This window comes from Ochotona curzoniae, unplaced genomic scaffold (assembly GCF_017591425.1).
Source record: "Ochotona curzoniae isolate NIBS_2020 unplaced genomic scaffold, NIBS_Ocur_1.0 contig_2321, whole genome shotgun sequence".
Taxonomy (NCBI): Eukaryota; Metazoa; Chordata; class Mammalia; order Lagomorpha; family Ochotonidae; genus Ochotona; species Ochotona curzoniae.
In genome coordinates, this window is record NW_024465421.1 from 14,220,036 (window position 1) to 14,235,314 (window position 15,279).

The 15,279-nt window shown below is 46.7% G+C and overlaps 1 protein-coding gene across 5 annotated transcripts in view; it reads right to left on the reverse strand.

Annotated features, from left to right (window-relative positions):
- Nucleotides 1–15,279, reverse strand: part of CEP20 (centrosomal protein 20) — a 38,061-nt gene that overhangs the window by 19,539 nt on the left and 3,243 nt on the right. For 2 of the 5 annotated variants that reach the window (XM_040973259.1, XM_040973260.1), the window contains exons 3-4: nucleotides 12,717–12,801; nucleotides 5,707–5,841 (exon numbers count right to left, since the gene is read on the reverse strand). In XM_040973259.1, the coding sequence (XP_040829193.1) occupies nucleotides 5,707–5,841; nucleotides 12,717–12,801 (220 nt within the window). Of the gene's footprint in view, nucleotides 1–5,706; nucleotides 5,842–12,699; nucleotides 12,802–15,279 lie in introns of those variants that run through there. The other 3 variants (XM_040973258.1, XM_040973262.1, XM_040973261.1) reach the window with 2 other exon arrangements.

Consider the following 15,279-nt stretch of genomic DNA (forward strand, 5'->3'; position numbering starts at 1 on the left):
AAAAAAAGATCTTTAAAAAAGAAACTGTTTTGTAATTATCAGAAGACTTTATAAAACTGATTTGCCTTGGGCCCAACATAGTGGCTTAGTGGCTAAAGTCCTTGCCTTGAATGTGCTGGGATCTCATACAGATGCCAGTTCTAATCCCGGCAGCTCCACTTCCCATCCAGCTCCCTACTTGTGGCCTGGAAAAGCAGTCAAGGACGTCCCAAAGCCTTGGGACACTGTACCCGTGTGGGAGACCTGGAGGAAATTCCTGGCTCCTGGATCCAGATTGGTGCAGCACCGGCCGTTGCGGTCACTTGAGGAGTGAATCATGGGACGGAAGATCTTCCTCTCTGTCTCTCCTCTCTGTATATCTGACTTTGTAATAAAAATAGATAAATCTTAAAAAAAAAAAAACTGATTTGTCTGGGGGAGACATATTTCAAATTCATCTTTTCATTGACTCCTCACATGCGTGCCATGGCCACGACTGATCAGTGTGAATGCAGGGAGCGTGGTCTAGGTCTCCCACGTGGAAGGCAGGAGCCCATCCCCTGAGCCAGCAGTGCCATCTCCCAGGTCTGCACCAATGAAAGGGAGGCAGGGCAGAAACTGGAATGAGGGACTCCAACAGGGCTGTGAAATATCTAGCAGCATATTACCTATTCTACCAAATGCTCATGCCAGCTCTTGGCCTCTTATTTTTTTCCTAAGATTTTTATTTCTTAGACCTCCTCCATCTGCTGATTCACTTCCCAAATAGCTGCAACAGCCAGAGCTGGGCCGATCTGAAACCAGGAGCTTCTTCTGGGTCTCCCTCGTGGTACAAGGGTCCCAAGGCCTTGAGCCATCCTTTGCTGCCTGCCCAGGGCATAAGCAAGGAGCTAGATCAGAAGTGGAGCATTGGGGACTGGAAGGGGCACCCAAACGGGATGCTGGTGCTTCAGGAGGAAGCTTAACCTACTATACCACAGTGCCAGCATCAACCCTTGCCTTTTTGGAAAATCAAATTTACAGAGAGGAGAGACAGAGAGAAATATTTTCCCAAGGCTTTGGGCCATTCTCCCCTGCCTTCCCAGGATACCAGCAGGGAGCTGGACGGGAAGTAGAGCAGCCAGGACATGAATTGGCGCCTACTGGGTTCCCAGGGCATGCAAGGCGAGGATTTAGCCTCTAGGCTATTGTGCTGGAGCCCAGTCTTTCAGTTCTTTAAGTGACTAGATTAAAATTCAGGTGTATGGAATTACAATTTTCTTTCTTTTATGTAAGGAATGGAATTAGCAAGAAAGGACCAGGTGTTTAGTCTTTTCAAGAATACCAACCAAAGTGCTTCAATGTAAACCCACCTTGCAGTAAAACAGCTCCCAGCAGCACCCCCTTGTGGCAAGTATAAAACTGGCAGTTTACAAATTCCCTCCAAAATGTAAATCCTGAAACTGCAGGGAAAAAACCCTCAAAAGCTTAAAACAAAACAACAAAGCTCCAAGAGGGTTCAGAAACACCCAGGCCACTGTGAGCACTCACTGTGCTTTGGCAGCAGTAGAGACAGTCACTTCCTCTCAACCTCTTTTGTCGTGGGAGTAGAGGATGAAAGGTCCCTAGATTTAACACTGAAGAGCCCTGGCACAGCGAGCTGGGGCACCACCTGCAGCTCCCACCAGGATCCCATATAGGTGGCTGGCTGAATCCTGGCTGCTCCGCTTTCCATCCAGCTCCCTGCTAATGTGCCTAGGAAAGCAGCAGAGCATGGCCCAGGTACCAGCGCGAGACACCCAGAAAAAGCTCCTGGCTTTGGACTCAGCCAGGTCTGTGTAAACCAAGAGACGGAAGATTGTCTCTCTCCCGCTCTTTCTCCTTCTGCCTGGAACTCTGCCTTTTAAAAAAGAATAAATAAATCTTGGGGAAAAAAAAAACTAAAGGGACTAAATATCCAAATGCAATGCAAAAAATAGATTTTGGAGAATATGTGGGTCCCCATTCCGCAATAACCTAAGAACTACAACTGAAAAAACAAACCTTTCTTATGGCATTTTGGTAGCAGGAGAAAGAGAGCACAAATTGAGCACCAAAACACAAACAAGTTCTCCAAATGGCTGCAAGAGCCAGGACTGTGCCAGGCTTCAGCCCAAACCCAGGAACTCCAGTGGATTCTCCCACACTCCTGACGGGGGCTCCAAAGACTTGAACCTCCACCTGCTGCCTCCAAAGGTGCACATGAGACAGCAGCAGGCCCTGCAGGCTGCTCTGGGGGCACCCCAGGGGCAGCCTCATGCTCTGTGCCACATGGCTGGCCCTGCAGGCTGCTCTGGGGGCGCCCCAGGGGCAGCCTCATGCTCTGTGCCACATGGCTAGCCCTGCAGGCTGCTCTGGGGGCGCCCCAGGGGCAGCCTCATGCTCTGTGCCACATGGCTGGCCCTGCAGGCTGCTCTGGGGGCGCCCCAGGGGCAGCCTCATGCTCTGTGCCACATGGCTGGCCCCTAACTCTTAACTGCTGAGATGTCCATAGAGTCCCTAGCAGCTGACTAGCCCGAGTGAATTCCACTGAGCTCCACTTCACAGTGCTGAACAGGTGAAATCTCACCCTTATTTTAGGCAACTTGACCCGCAGAACAGAATTAACAATTTAAGACATCACAATTTTAGGTTTTCCAGAAAAGGGTCCTAAAAAGTGAACCCTATTACTTTCATACTTAGATGAGCAAAAACGGTAAACAGTGTTCTCAACCTTGAACATCCTGACTTCGGCGGCAGGCACTGTAGTGCAGCAGGTTAATCTGCCATTGGCAATGCCTGCAGGCCATGTCAGATGCGTGACTTGAGTCCCAGCTATTCTGCTTCCAATGCAGCGTCCTGCTAATCCATCTAGCAAGGCAGTGGAAGACAGCCCTGTCATCCATGTGGGAAATCCAGTTGGGATATCAGGTATAACCATCTAAAGATCTCTCTGTCTCTCATTCTGTCACAAGCTTTCAAATAATTAAAGCAAAACAAAACAACCCAGACCTGGCACGATAGCATAATGGTTAAGGTCCTCGCCTTGAATGCGCCGGAATCCCATACGGGTGCCGGTTCTAATCCCGGCAGCTCCACTATCCATCCAGCTCCCTGCTTGTGGCCTGGGATAGCTGTCGAGGACGGCCCAAAGCTTTGGGACCCTGCACCTGCATGGGAGACCCACAAAGAAGTTTCTAGCTCCTGGATTTGGATCGGCACAGCACCGGCAGTTGCACTCAAGTGAATCATCGGATGGAGAATCTTTCTCTCTGTACATCTGCCTTTCCAATAAAAAAAATATAAATCTTTAAAAAAAAAAACCTCAATTTTTATAAATTTCCCTCCAGTATGAGAAGTGCTCACATAGCACAGCCAAAGACTGCTATGCAGGTGGGCGTGCCCCATCAGGCCCTTCCGGCTCTTCTCAGCCCTGCAGGAGCTTTGATGAAGGAATTGCTCTCACGCTGGCATACTTCGGGCTTATTTTCAAGTAGATGTGAATTTCATGTCAATGCTACATATTTTAGCTGAACGAGTTTTGGGAATGTAAGAATGATTATTTTAACAGCTTCATGACATTCTCAGTGCTGTCAAATAAGTTATGTAACTGCAGATGGTAGGCTGGAGTTGAGAAAGCAAATGGAATTGCTTAACTGTGTTACTGAAAGGTGATGCGATGTTTGGCTGATGATTCTCAAGTCTGTGCAAGAAAGCTACTGCTGAGCCAGAATTTCTAATGTTAAGAAAATACCCCGTCAAGTCACTGTCCGCCTTAGTGAGTTCAGGGGTGATCCTCATTTCTGAGTCACAGAACAGGCACCCTGAGCTGTCTGCTGCCCCGTCATCAATCTCAGTGACCTCTGCCACTGTCCATATAAAGATGTCTCTCTCCACTGCCTGAGCACCGGCAATAATTGTCCTCCTGACAAGGAGATCTACTTCTGGCCACAGCTGCAAACACTGAGCTAAATAAAACCCATGAGGACTTATTGCTGATGCAATCAGAACTGGAAGCTCATTTTAAAAATGGGCATTCGGGCCTGGCACGGTAGCCTAGCAGCTGAAGTCCTCACCTTACATGCTCTGAGATCCCATATGGGTGCTGGTTTTAATCCCAGAGGCCTCGCTTCCCATTCAGCTCCCTGCTTGTGGCTTGGGAAGGCAGTCGAGCACAGCCCAAAGCCTTGGGATCCTGCACCCACATAGGAAACCCAGAAGAGGCTCCTGGCTCCTAGCTTCAGATCGGCACAGTTCCGGCCCATGTGGCCACTTGGGGAATGAATCATCAGATGGAAGATCTTCCTCTCTGTCTCTCCTCCTTTCTGTATATCAACTTTCCAATACAAATAAAATAAATTTTAGAAAAAAAGGGGGGGGGGAGGCATTCTAGGGCTAGTGCAACGGCTCAGTGGCTAATTCTTGCCTTGCATATGCCAGGATCCCTTAAGGGCACTGGGTCATGTCCCAGCTGCTCCACTTCCCATCCAGCTCCCTGCTTATGGCCTGGGAAAGCAGTATAGAACAGCCCAAAGCCTTGGGAACCTGCACTCACATGGGAGACCCAGAAGCTTCTGGCTATTGGCTTCAGCTCAGCTCTGGCCACTGCAGCCACTTGGGGAGTGAACCAGTGAATGGAAGATTTTTCTCTCTGCCTCTCTTTCTCTGTTAATCTGCCTTCCCAATAAAAATAAATGAATCTTTTTTTTTTTTTAAGGGGGGGTCCCTCTAAAAGAAATATGGTTGATGCTTCTAAGAATCTGTTATTTACAAATACCACTGTGTGGCCTGTGTTGTGGCACAGAAGTTTAAGTCTCTGCCATGTCATGCTAGTGCCCATGTTGGAGCACCAATTTAAGTCTGGCTGCTGTGCTTCAGCGGCATGGTGACGCTCTCCAAAGGCAGCAGTAGGTGGCCTAAATGCTTGGATCCCTGTGCTTACGTGGAAACCTGTATGAAGCTCCTGGCTCCTGGCTCTGGCCCATAGCACAGTGGTTGAGGTTCTTGCCTTGCACGCGCCAGGATCCCATTTGGTCGCCGGTTCTAATCCTGGTGGCCCTGCTTCCCATCCAGCTTCCTGCTTGTGGCCTGGGAAGGCAGTCCAATGAATGCTAGAAAAGCAGTCGAGGATGGCCCAAAGCCTTGGGACCCTGCACCCGCGTGGGAGACCCAGAAGAGCTCCTGGTTCCTGGCTTTGGATTGGCTCAGCTCCAGCTGTTGCGGCCACTTGGGGAGTGAACCATCAGATGGAAGATCTTCCTCTCTGTCTCTCCTCCTCTCTGTATATCCGCTTTTCCAATAAGAATAAATAAATCTTAAAAAAAAAAAAAAAGCATCCTGAAAATGCAATGGGCACATATACCTAAACTTCTTTATCTATATTCGGCAATCTAACTTTTATTTTCCATCTTGGAGAGAAAAAAATAACCTTGATAAAAAGCTATCTATTCTGTATTTTTAATGATTTAAGTTGCTCCAAAGATCATAAATATATGGGAACATCGGGGTTTTTAAAAACATTTTTGTACAGAAACTCCATCTAAGGATCTGGCCCTCAGTTATTCTTGTCTCCCTTCCCCTTCCTTTCCATGAAGCTTTTTTTATTTTTGGAGGTTAAGTAACACTGGCTTAGACACAAGTGGAAATAAACAATGACTCCATAGCTCAGGAGAAACTTCTTCACAGAAAGAAACATATAGTCAAGCAGCAGACTTGCCATGGGCTGCATACCTATGTGCCTGCTTCCACGGGGTGGTTGGTCGGCCAAGGTTCGGGGGCTGAGGCGCAGGCTCCTTCAGAAATGCATTTTGGATGCCATCCTTAGCTCCGTGCAAGAAGTGAGCTAGGATTCCATACAGAAGAGGTCTGTGGCAGGAAGAACACGTAAGATTACATTTGTATAAACAAGAGAAGCTCAAGCCATTTATTCTTTAAAAGGTAACCTTCTAACACCAGGAGGGCAAGTATTCAACTAGATTTAAAAGCAGAAGAGAGATAGGCAGTTGCACAGTGGTTAGTGCACCTGCATCCCACATCGGGGTGCCTAAGTTGCACCCTAACTCCACTTGCGCTCCTTGCAATGAGCGTCCTGGGAGGCAGCAGGTGATGGCTCAAGCAGTTGTCCTTCCCACCCCTGAGGACGCTCAGGTTGCGTTCCAGGCTCTTAGCTTCATTCTAGCTCAGCACTGGCTAGTGCGGGTATTTGGGGAGTGAACCAGCAGATAACACATCTCTGTCTCATTTTCTCTATCCTTCTGACATCCAAATAAATTATACAAAATGTTTTAAGTTACATTATCATTGAAACTGCAAATTGTTTATACTCTCTTAATTTTCAATTTCCAAACCCAGATAAAACACATTAACAACTGAAACATCATCTAAAGTAAAACAGTCTTAATAAATAAATTCCCAGTACTCAGCATGGAAACGCCACGGTTCAGTGTGACCCGACACCTGACACTTGCACATGCCAGGCAGTAAACAAGCCTCAGTGAGTGCTCAGCCCGCCTGCCCAGGGGAGGCCCGGCGTCCCAGCACCAGGCTGCCTGCCCTTGCCCCTTAGCGCAGCTCTGACCCTCGCTGCTCTGATTCTTCCTCTCTAAGTCAGAAATCTGGGCCTCTCCTCACAGGCAGACTGAGCTCCTGAACGGGAAGTCTTTAGAGCTGTGCCTGGCACATATTTACAGTATATAAGTGTGAGCCGCATGACAGATGGCCAGTAATATTTTAAAGCTATCTCAAAGTTTATATAACATTGTGACCTCTCTCCATTTTACGTTCATTTTGTGATTTCACGGTCATTAGCTCATCAGCTCCAATTTATAAACAAGGCAATAAGTGTGCCGAGTTAAAATCAAATGGCCCTGTGAAAGGCTGCCTGTGGAGAAGTCAGACATGTGAGACGTTCCAACAGCCTCACAGAAAGGAACCTGCGGCAAGAAACCCAGGCTCCCTTCAACCACCCTGGGAGTCAGCCTCTTACGTACATCCACCCAAGCCAGGAGCCAGGTTTGCCATCCAGGTCTCCCACCTCGGTAGCAGGTGCCCAGGCCCTCAGGCCGTCCTCTGCTGCTTGGACTTGAAATGGTGCTCATTAGGGGTGCACATGACACAGGAGGTGGCTTCACCTGCTACGTCACAACACTATTTCCTTAACTCATCCCACCTTCTCCAACTCATCTTAAGCCACAAGTAAGACTTCTCCAAATTATTTTTCTGTATTTTCAACTTTTTCAAAAATTGTCAGTGTATGTTTTTTAAAGTGTTACTCACTTGCTTTGTCTAATACTCATATATTCCAATACAGTAATTCTTTGCGTCTATAAATACTAGATCTACAGAATACAAGAGATTCCTTTACTAGGGAATGTCTTAGTAAGTCTGGAGGGCCTGAGTCATATGGCCGGGACCCTCTTTCCAGCCAGACTTCTTGGAGCAATCACTGTCTTGTCTGTACGCTGGCTGTCCAGGGCATGTGGTACAGCCAGCTTCTCGGCTGAAGCCCTTCTGCAGGGAGCATGCTCCAAATGCTACAGACAACCCACGACACCAGTGTCCGGCACACAGCATGTGCTCAAATATGCTCACTGCAATATCTCTGACAATACCAAGACACTGAAAATAACTTACATATTCACCCGATTGAATAAGGCAGTTATAACACATGGACTACTACTCAGTGGTTTAAAGCCAAAAGAAAGGCACAGTCATGACAGGGAGGGATGGGGAACAGGACAGGTGATCTTCAAAGATACCCCCAACAGTTTGTATAGTAGTTAAGACAACTCCAAAACAAAAAATAACATTGCAAATCTGAGCGGCAGCAACATGGATGTCTATTATAATGCTCCCCCTGTTTCTCTCTGTGGGCCTGACTTACCTGACAACTTTAAAAACAAGAAAAAGGAAGATGGACATAAGCTGATATGAAAAACAAGTTGCAGAAGTAAAGAGAGAAGAGAGACAGAGATAGAGGGAGACAGAGAGACAGAGAAGGAGGCTTTAAATATACAATGCATGATTGAATGAATGTAAGAGAAAGTTGCCAGTGGTTTACCTTCTGCTTTTTAAAAAATGTATGTGAAAGAGTGACAGAGAGAAACAGATCTTCCATCTGCTTGTCCATTTCTCAAATGCCTGTGACAGCAAGGGAGGGCTAAGTCAGGTCAGAGTCAGGAGCCAGGAACTCCACCTGGCTCTCACATGCATGGCAGGAACCCAAGAACCTGGGCCACTAAGGTGCGCTAACAGGAAGCTAGTCCACAAGCCGAGCAGTCAGCTTCAAAGTGGCACTCCAACACAGGTCATCCCAATAGTCACCTACCCCCTTAAGCCACAATGCCCAAGCACCAAGGGCTATCTCTGCGGAGTACGACTACATCTCCGTGGGCAGAGTGGGGAACAATAAGTTTTCTTCTAAATGAATACTCTTGTGTACTATCTGCACTTTTTTATAATGCATAATTATTATGCTCACTATAACGAAAACACATTCTAACTACATTACTCAAATTATACTTATCCTAACCACTGGAGCCACTTTTCTTTCTCTTGTTCATGGTCTTTCATCACACTTTTTAATTACAAAGCTTGTGGACAAGAAGCCAGCTTGTTCGGCTCACTCATGTCTCCTGTTTACAAAGGCTTTTGGTAACGAATGACTAGATAAAGCCCAGATGCTCAATAAATACTAAAACTAAAATGTCAATTTTTTTTTGGTTTGTTTTGTTTTTGAAAGGCAGAGTATGAGAGAAGACACAGACAGATCTTCCATCTGCTGGTTTATTCCCCAAATGATTGCACAGAACAGCCAGGCCATACTGAAACCAGGAGTCCAGAATTCCATCTAAGTTTCCCCTGTGTGAAAGGGACTTGACTATTTGACCTATCACCTGTTACCCCCCAGGTGCACTTTGCGAGAAGCTAGATCGGAAGTGGATGCAGGACTTCAGTATGGGACACAAGCATCCCACAACTTCCTCCCTTTAATACCATTTCTAAACAGTTACTTTAGATAGTTACTGTGTATTCCCCAAATTACACTTGGATCAACTTTTCCATTTAAAAGGTAGTAGGAGGGTCCAGTGTCAGCATACCAGGCTAAAACTCTGCAGTGCTGGCATTCCACAGAGGTACAGGTTCAAGTCCCAGAAGCTTTGCTTCTGATCCAGTTCCCAGCTAATAGCCTGGGAAAGCAGTGGACAGTTGTCCACGTCCTAGGGCCATTGCACACATGTGGGAGATCTGGAAGAAATTCCTAGGTTGCTGGCTTTGAACTGGCCCTATTCTGGATATTGCAGTCATTTGGGGAATAAATCAGCAAGTTGAAGATTTTTTTTTTTCTCTGTGTCTCCTAGTTCTTTCAAACTAAAAATAAATAAACAGGACCTGGTGTGACGGCTTCAATTACTAATCCCCCCCCCCCCTGCAAATGCCAGCATCCCATATGGGCACCAGTTCAAGTCCTGGCTTCTCCACTTCCCATTCAGCTCCCTGCCTGTGGCCTGGGAAAGCGGCAGATGATGGTCAAGGCCTTGGGATCCTGAAACCCATGAGGGAGACCCAGAAGAAGCTCCTGGCTTCAGATCAGTCCAGCTCCAGTCATTGTGGCCAGTTCGAGAGTGAATCAGCAGAAGGAACATCTTTCTCTCTGTAAATCTGCCTTTCCAATAAAAATAAATAAATCTTAAAAAAAAAAAAAGCATGATTGCAGTTATCTTCCTTTTTAGCTAGGCTAATTGCTGCTACTGCTTCTATAATCATTTACTATTAACATAGATTAGAAAAAAACTTTGGGGCCCGGCAGCGTGGCCTAGCGGCTAAAGTCCTTGGGGCCCGGTAGCGTGGCCTAGCGGCTAAAGTCCTTGCCTTGAACGCGCCAGGATCCCATATGGGCGCCAGTTCTAATCCTGGCAGCTCCACTTCCCATCCAGCTCCCTGTTTGTGGCCTGGGAAAGCAGTCGAGGACGACCCAAAGCCTTGGGACCCTGCACCCGTGTGGGAGACCCAGAAGAGGTTCCTGGCTCCTGGCTTCAGATCGGCATAGCATCGACTGTCGCGGCCACTTGCGGAGTGAATCATCGGACGGAATATCTTCCTCTGTATCTCTCCTCCTCTCTGTATATCTGACTTTCCAATAAATAAATAAATCTTAAAAAAAAAAAACTTTGTTGGATATCTATCTATCTATATATATATATATATGAAGAATATGAGATACTATGACAAACAGAAAAACATCAGTCCCTTTTCTCGGAATTTCCTGTCTAGTGGATGAGCAAGTCAACACTGACCAGGAGAACAGAGCCCAGCACTGTGGCGTCATAAGGAAAGCCACTACCTGTGAGGCCAACATCTCATACGGGTGCTGGTCTGAGTACCAGTTGCTCTACTTCCAACCCAGCTCCCTGTACTGCACCTGGAAAGGCAGTGGAAGACGGCCCAACTCCCTGGGTTCCTGCATCCATCTTGGAGATCCAGATCCTGGCTCCCACCTTAAACTCGGCCCAGCCCTGGATGTTATAGGCAATGTGGGGAGTGAATTAGTGGACAAAAGATCTTTATGTCTCTCCCTCTCTCCTGGACTTTCAAAATAACTCTACCTTTCAAATAAACACACCTTAAAGAAAAAATCATAAGAATAAATGAAATGCACATGCAATAAAAGCACAAATTAAATCATCCAGAAACTTGCATATGAAAAAGAAAAATGACATAAGGAAACTGAAATCTGCACAGATCCAATAAAGACAAAAGATACCCCAATAAGAATTTAGAGGGAAAAGGAAGTGACACAGAGCTTCCAGGCTAAGCACGTGGTCTGTGCAAAGGAGAAGAAAGCACCAAGCTGCAGGGGTTAGCAGGCCTCCACAATGCTCCAGGTGTGTGGAGATACACCTAGAGACAGAGCAGAATGATAGGGACCCAAACGGCCACCAGGATTTGGATTTCACTGACATGCACAGTGGAAAGCTGCTAAAGCATTTTGACAAAGTCATAGTTGTCTTTCAGATAGCTGGCCATATGAAGCAAACTAGAAAGGAGAGCAAGTGCCGGGGCGGGTCACTTTGGGCACAGGGGTTAACAGGCGCAACAGGCAAGGCTGTATCTTGTGATGGTGATGTGTCTTTGGGAGTGTCAACTGAACCCTGGCTGCTCCGCTTCTGATTCAGCTCCCTGCTAATATGCATGGGAAGCAGGAACAAAACGTAAGTGACTGAGATCCTGCCACTCATGTGGGAGAGCTGGATTGAGCTCTATCTAGGCTCCTGGCTCTGGCCTGGCCCAATCAGAGCTGGTGCAGTCACTTGAGGAGTAAGCCAGAAGATGGATGGACGATACCTCTCTGTGTCACTCCATCTCTTTAAGAAAGAGAAAACACAGCCTTCAAAGATATTTCTTTTTTTTTTTTTTTAAGATTTATTTTATTTTTACTGGAAAATCAGATATACAGAGAGGAGGAGAGACAGAGAAGATGATCTTTCATCCATTCATTCACTCCCCAAGCAGCCTCAACAGCCGGAGCTGTGCCAATCCAAAGCCAAGAGCCTGGAGCCTCTTAAAGGTTTCCTATGTGGTTGCAGGTTCCCAAGGCCTGGTGGAGATTATTGTGGGTCGCTCCAACTAAGGTGCAGTCCCTACTGGTTTGCGTGAGGGCTGAGTGTGCGGTGGGCAGCATCAGGCTGGACTCCAACATTTGTTACTTTGCATACCAGACAGGGCTGAAGACAGAACTGACCCAGCAATGGCAATGACCAGTGTGTGCGACAGACTGTGCCAGACCCTGTATTGGCAAGCACACATAAGAATCAAGTACGGGATCACCTCAGATAAAGTTTTTGTGGAGATCCCCTCAACTGAATCTCTGGACTCAGAACCCCAACCATGGAGAGAATTGCAGGTCCCATGGTCTGACTGTGGAGTGCATGTGTCAGGGCTGGGCCTCCAGTGGCTTAGACAGAGCAGTGAACAGCATACTCAGGTGCTCATGGAGGATATGGCAGTACACTGGAGCCAGCAAAGGACACCTGGTACCATGACAGAGGACCGAGGACAGAACAAAATGATCCACTACTGCAGCCAAGTGTTTACAGTGAATATCGGGGCAAGTGGAGGCGCTAAGGTGAACTGTGACAACCAATGGATTCCGGAGAGATTTCATCATGCTTAGAGGGTGACATCAGCAGTAATTCAGAACTGTTGAACTATCAAAACCTCTTGAGCAGGACCTTCAGGGAGCTCGCCCCACACTGGGGACCCTGGGATGGTGTTGAGTAGCTGTCCTCCATCCCAGGATATGAAGGCAGTTGGGAGTCTGTGTGTGGCTTCTCCCCTTGTCTCCCCAGTTGCCTCAATTGCAGAAAGGAAAAAAAAAAAACCAAAAAAGAGAGACAGAATGTGGATATGGTAGTCTCACTCACTTTCCTGTAGCCCTTGACCCTTTGCACCCTAATCAACTATGTAAAAATCATCAAAAATAAAGATAATTAAATATTTTAAGAAAAAGTAAACATCAAACAGCCAAGAGCAAACCTTAGCAGAAGGAGCTGCAGAGGGCTCTGGCCATCAGTGGAGACAGTCAGGCTGTTGACTACAGCACGTTCTGGATTTGGTGCAATGCTCAACATACACTAGTTGGGAAGAAATACTTGCCAAACCGAAGGAAAATAAAACCACCTCCATGCAGTTATGACTCCAAGATAGTGATAGCTGAGAACTTACTTTAAAAAAATTCTTACATTGTGTTATCCTTCGATTCTTCAAATGCATTTAGTTCACGGATGAGAAATTGTCTGTCCAATGGAACTACAGGTTGGCCAGATTCTGGGGGGAAAAAAGTCATGAAAACACTGAGTCTGTAAACCTAACAAGCCAAGGTATTTTGATAAAAACCACACTTACTGGGTAAACACACATTTCAGACTTTGGAAGACTGCGGATGGCACATGCCAAGATAGACTCACTGAATGTGATGGTATGACTTGCAAAACGTCCATCCTCTTACATGTGAACTTAATACAGCTTCACATAAAGTCCCATTTTAAATCGCCCAACTCTTTGGGAAAATTCAGTTTACAGGCAGCTGCTCAGTCTAGCAGTTAAGACTCACACTCCACAGCAGCCCGAGTTCTGTTCCTTCCTCTCAGGCGCAGGGGCGATGGCTCAAGTAACTGGGCTCCTTCCACACACATGTGAGACCAAGAATGAGGTTCCTGGCTTCAGCTGCACACACAGACTATGAGCTATCTGGGGAGTGAACCAGTGGATGAGATGAGTTCTTTCATTTTTCCCTCCTTCTCCCTACTTTTCAAATTTCTCAGAGAGGGCTTGGTGCAACAGCCTAGTGGACTTTAGCCTAGCACACACCGGAATACCATATGGGTGCTGGTTCATGTCCTGGCAGCCCCACTACCCATCCAGCTCCCCACTTGTGGCCTGGGAAAGCAGTAGAGAATGGCCCAAAGCCTTGGGCCCTGCACCTGCTTAGGAGACCCAAAAGAAGCTCCTGGCTCCTGGCTTTGGATTGGCTCAGCTCCAGCCATTGTGGCCACTTTGAGAGTGAACCATTGGACAAAAGATCTTCCTCTCTGTCTCTCCTCCTCTCTGTATATCTGCCTTTCCAATAAAAATAAATATTTTTTTAAAGTTCTTAGAAATATAGCTCTTGCATCTAAGCTGCTATTCCAGACTTTAGTCTATTTGCTAGGAAGCTTATAAATCTAATACAGGATGATATCAACAAGAATTCACTGATGACAGCAATCCTAAGTTACATTGTGAGGACATGGGGCAGCCAAAACTCTCACTTCGCTGGTGGGAAAGCAAAAATGGTAGATCCACTTGGGAATTATAGAGGGATCCTCTTACAGAGGTCAGCATACACCAACCCCAAGGCCCAGCAACCCCTGCTCGTAAGCATTTACCCAGGAGAAATGAAAACTTACATCCACACAAAGGCTGGCTTTACAACTGCCAAAAACCATAAACAACTGGCATGCCTATCAGGCAATAACAAACCTCCACGACCACACAACAAAGGCTATCACCAGGAAACACACCACCCGGGCTGAACGGACTCCGCTTGCAGAAAAGTAACATTCTACATGACCCCTTGCACATGGCACCCCAAAAAAGGGCAACTTCTGGCAGCTAGGAACAGACCACTGGGGGAGAAGGGGTTGGTGCGTGAAGACATTCACTATGAAGGGGCACAACAGTCCTCAACAGAAACGGAAATATCCTGTACCCTGACTGGTGGTACTGAACATACATTTGAATTGGCATGACAAAATGCATACATGGAAACTTCATTACATGGAATCTGTACCTCAGTTAGGAAAAAAAAAAAATTCCATGTGAAACCATTACACAATTATCACTACACTTCAAGCTGGGGAAGCTCAAGCCCAAGACAACCAATTAATGATCCTGTCACAATGCTCTTTTCTCTTTGAGTTATACAGCCGTCCATAACAAACTGAGCAAAAAACAGGTACTGACATCAAAGAGCCTTTCAGTTAAGTAAATCTTTCATTAAATTTTTTTTTTTATTTTATTTAATTAGAAGGCAGAGTTACAGCGAGACAGAGAAATCTTTAATCCACTGGTTCACTACCCAACCTGTCATAATGTCTAGGGCAGTCCAGTCTGCTTGTGGCCTGGGAAAGCTGTGGAGGACGGCCCAAAGCCTTAGGATCCTGCACTCACGTGAGGAACCTAGAAGCCCCTGGGTCCCGGCTACACAACTGCTCAGCTCTGGCTACTGTAGCACTTGGGGAGTGAACCAGCAGATGGAAGATCTCTCTCTGTATCTCTTTCTCTCTGTGTATCTGCCTTCCTAATAAATAATAAATATAAATAAATCTTAAAAAAAAAAACCTGACACAAGTGAATCAAACGATGTGCCCACACAAGCTGCTTCCGACCCCCACCCTGCCTGACCTCAGTCCTCCTGGCAGCCTGGAGGGGAACACTGCCCTACCAGCACGCATGTCTGTATGTAGACTCTGCTCACACTCCTGGAAGGCACCTCAAAAGTCAGCAGAAGATGTGAAAAATACCCTCACCACCCCAGTTAATGACTGCTGGATCACAAGAAGAGAGTATTTTTCAAATATTTTCTTAATAAAAACCAAGGGCCCAGCACGGTAGCCTAAAGGATAAAATCCTCGCCTTGAACGCGCCGGGATCCCATATCATATGGGCATCAGTTCTAATCCCAGCAACCCCGCTTCCCATCCAGCTCCTTGCTTGTGTCCTTGGAAAGCAGTTGTGGTCAGCTCAAAGTCTTGGGACGCAGCA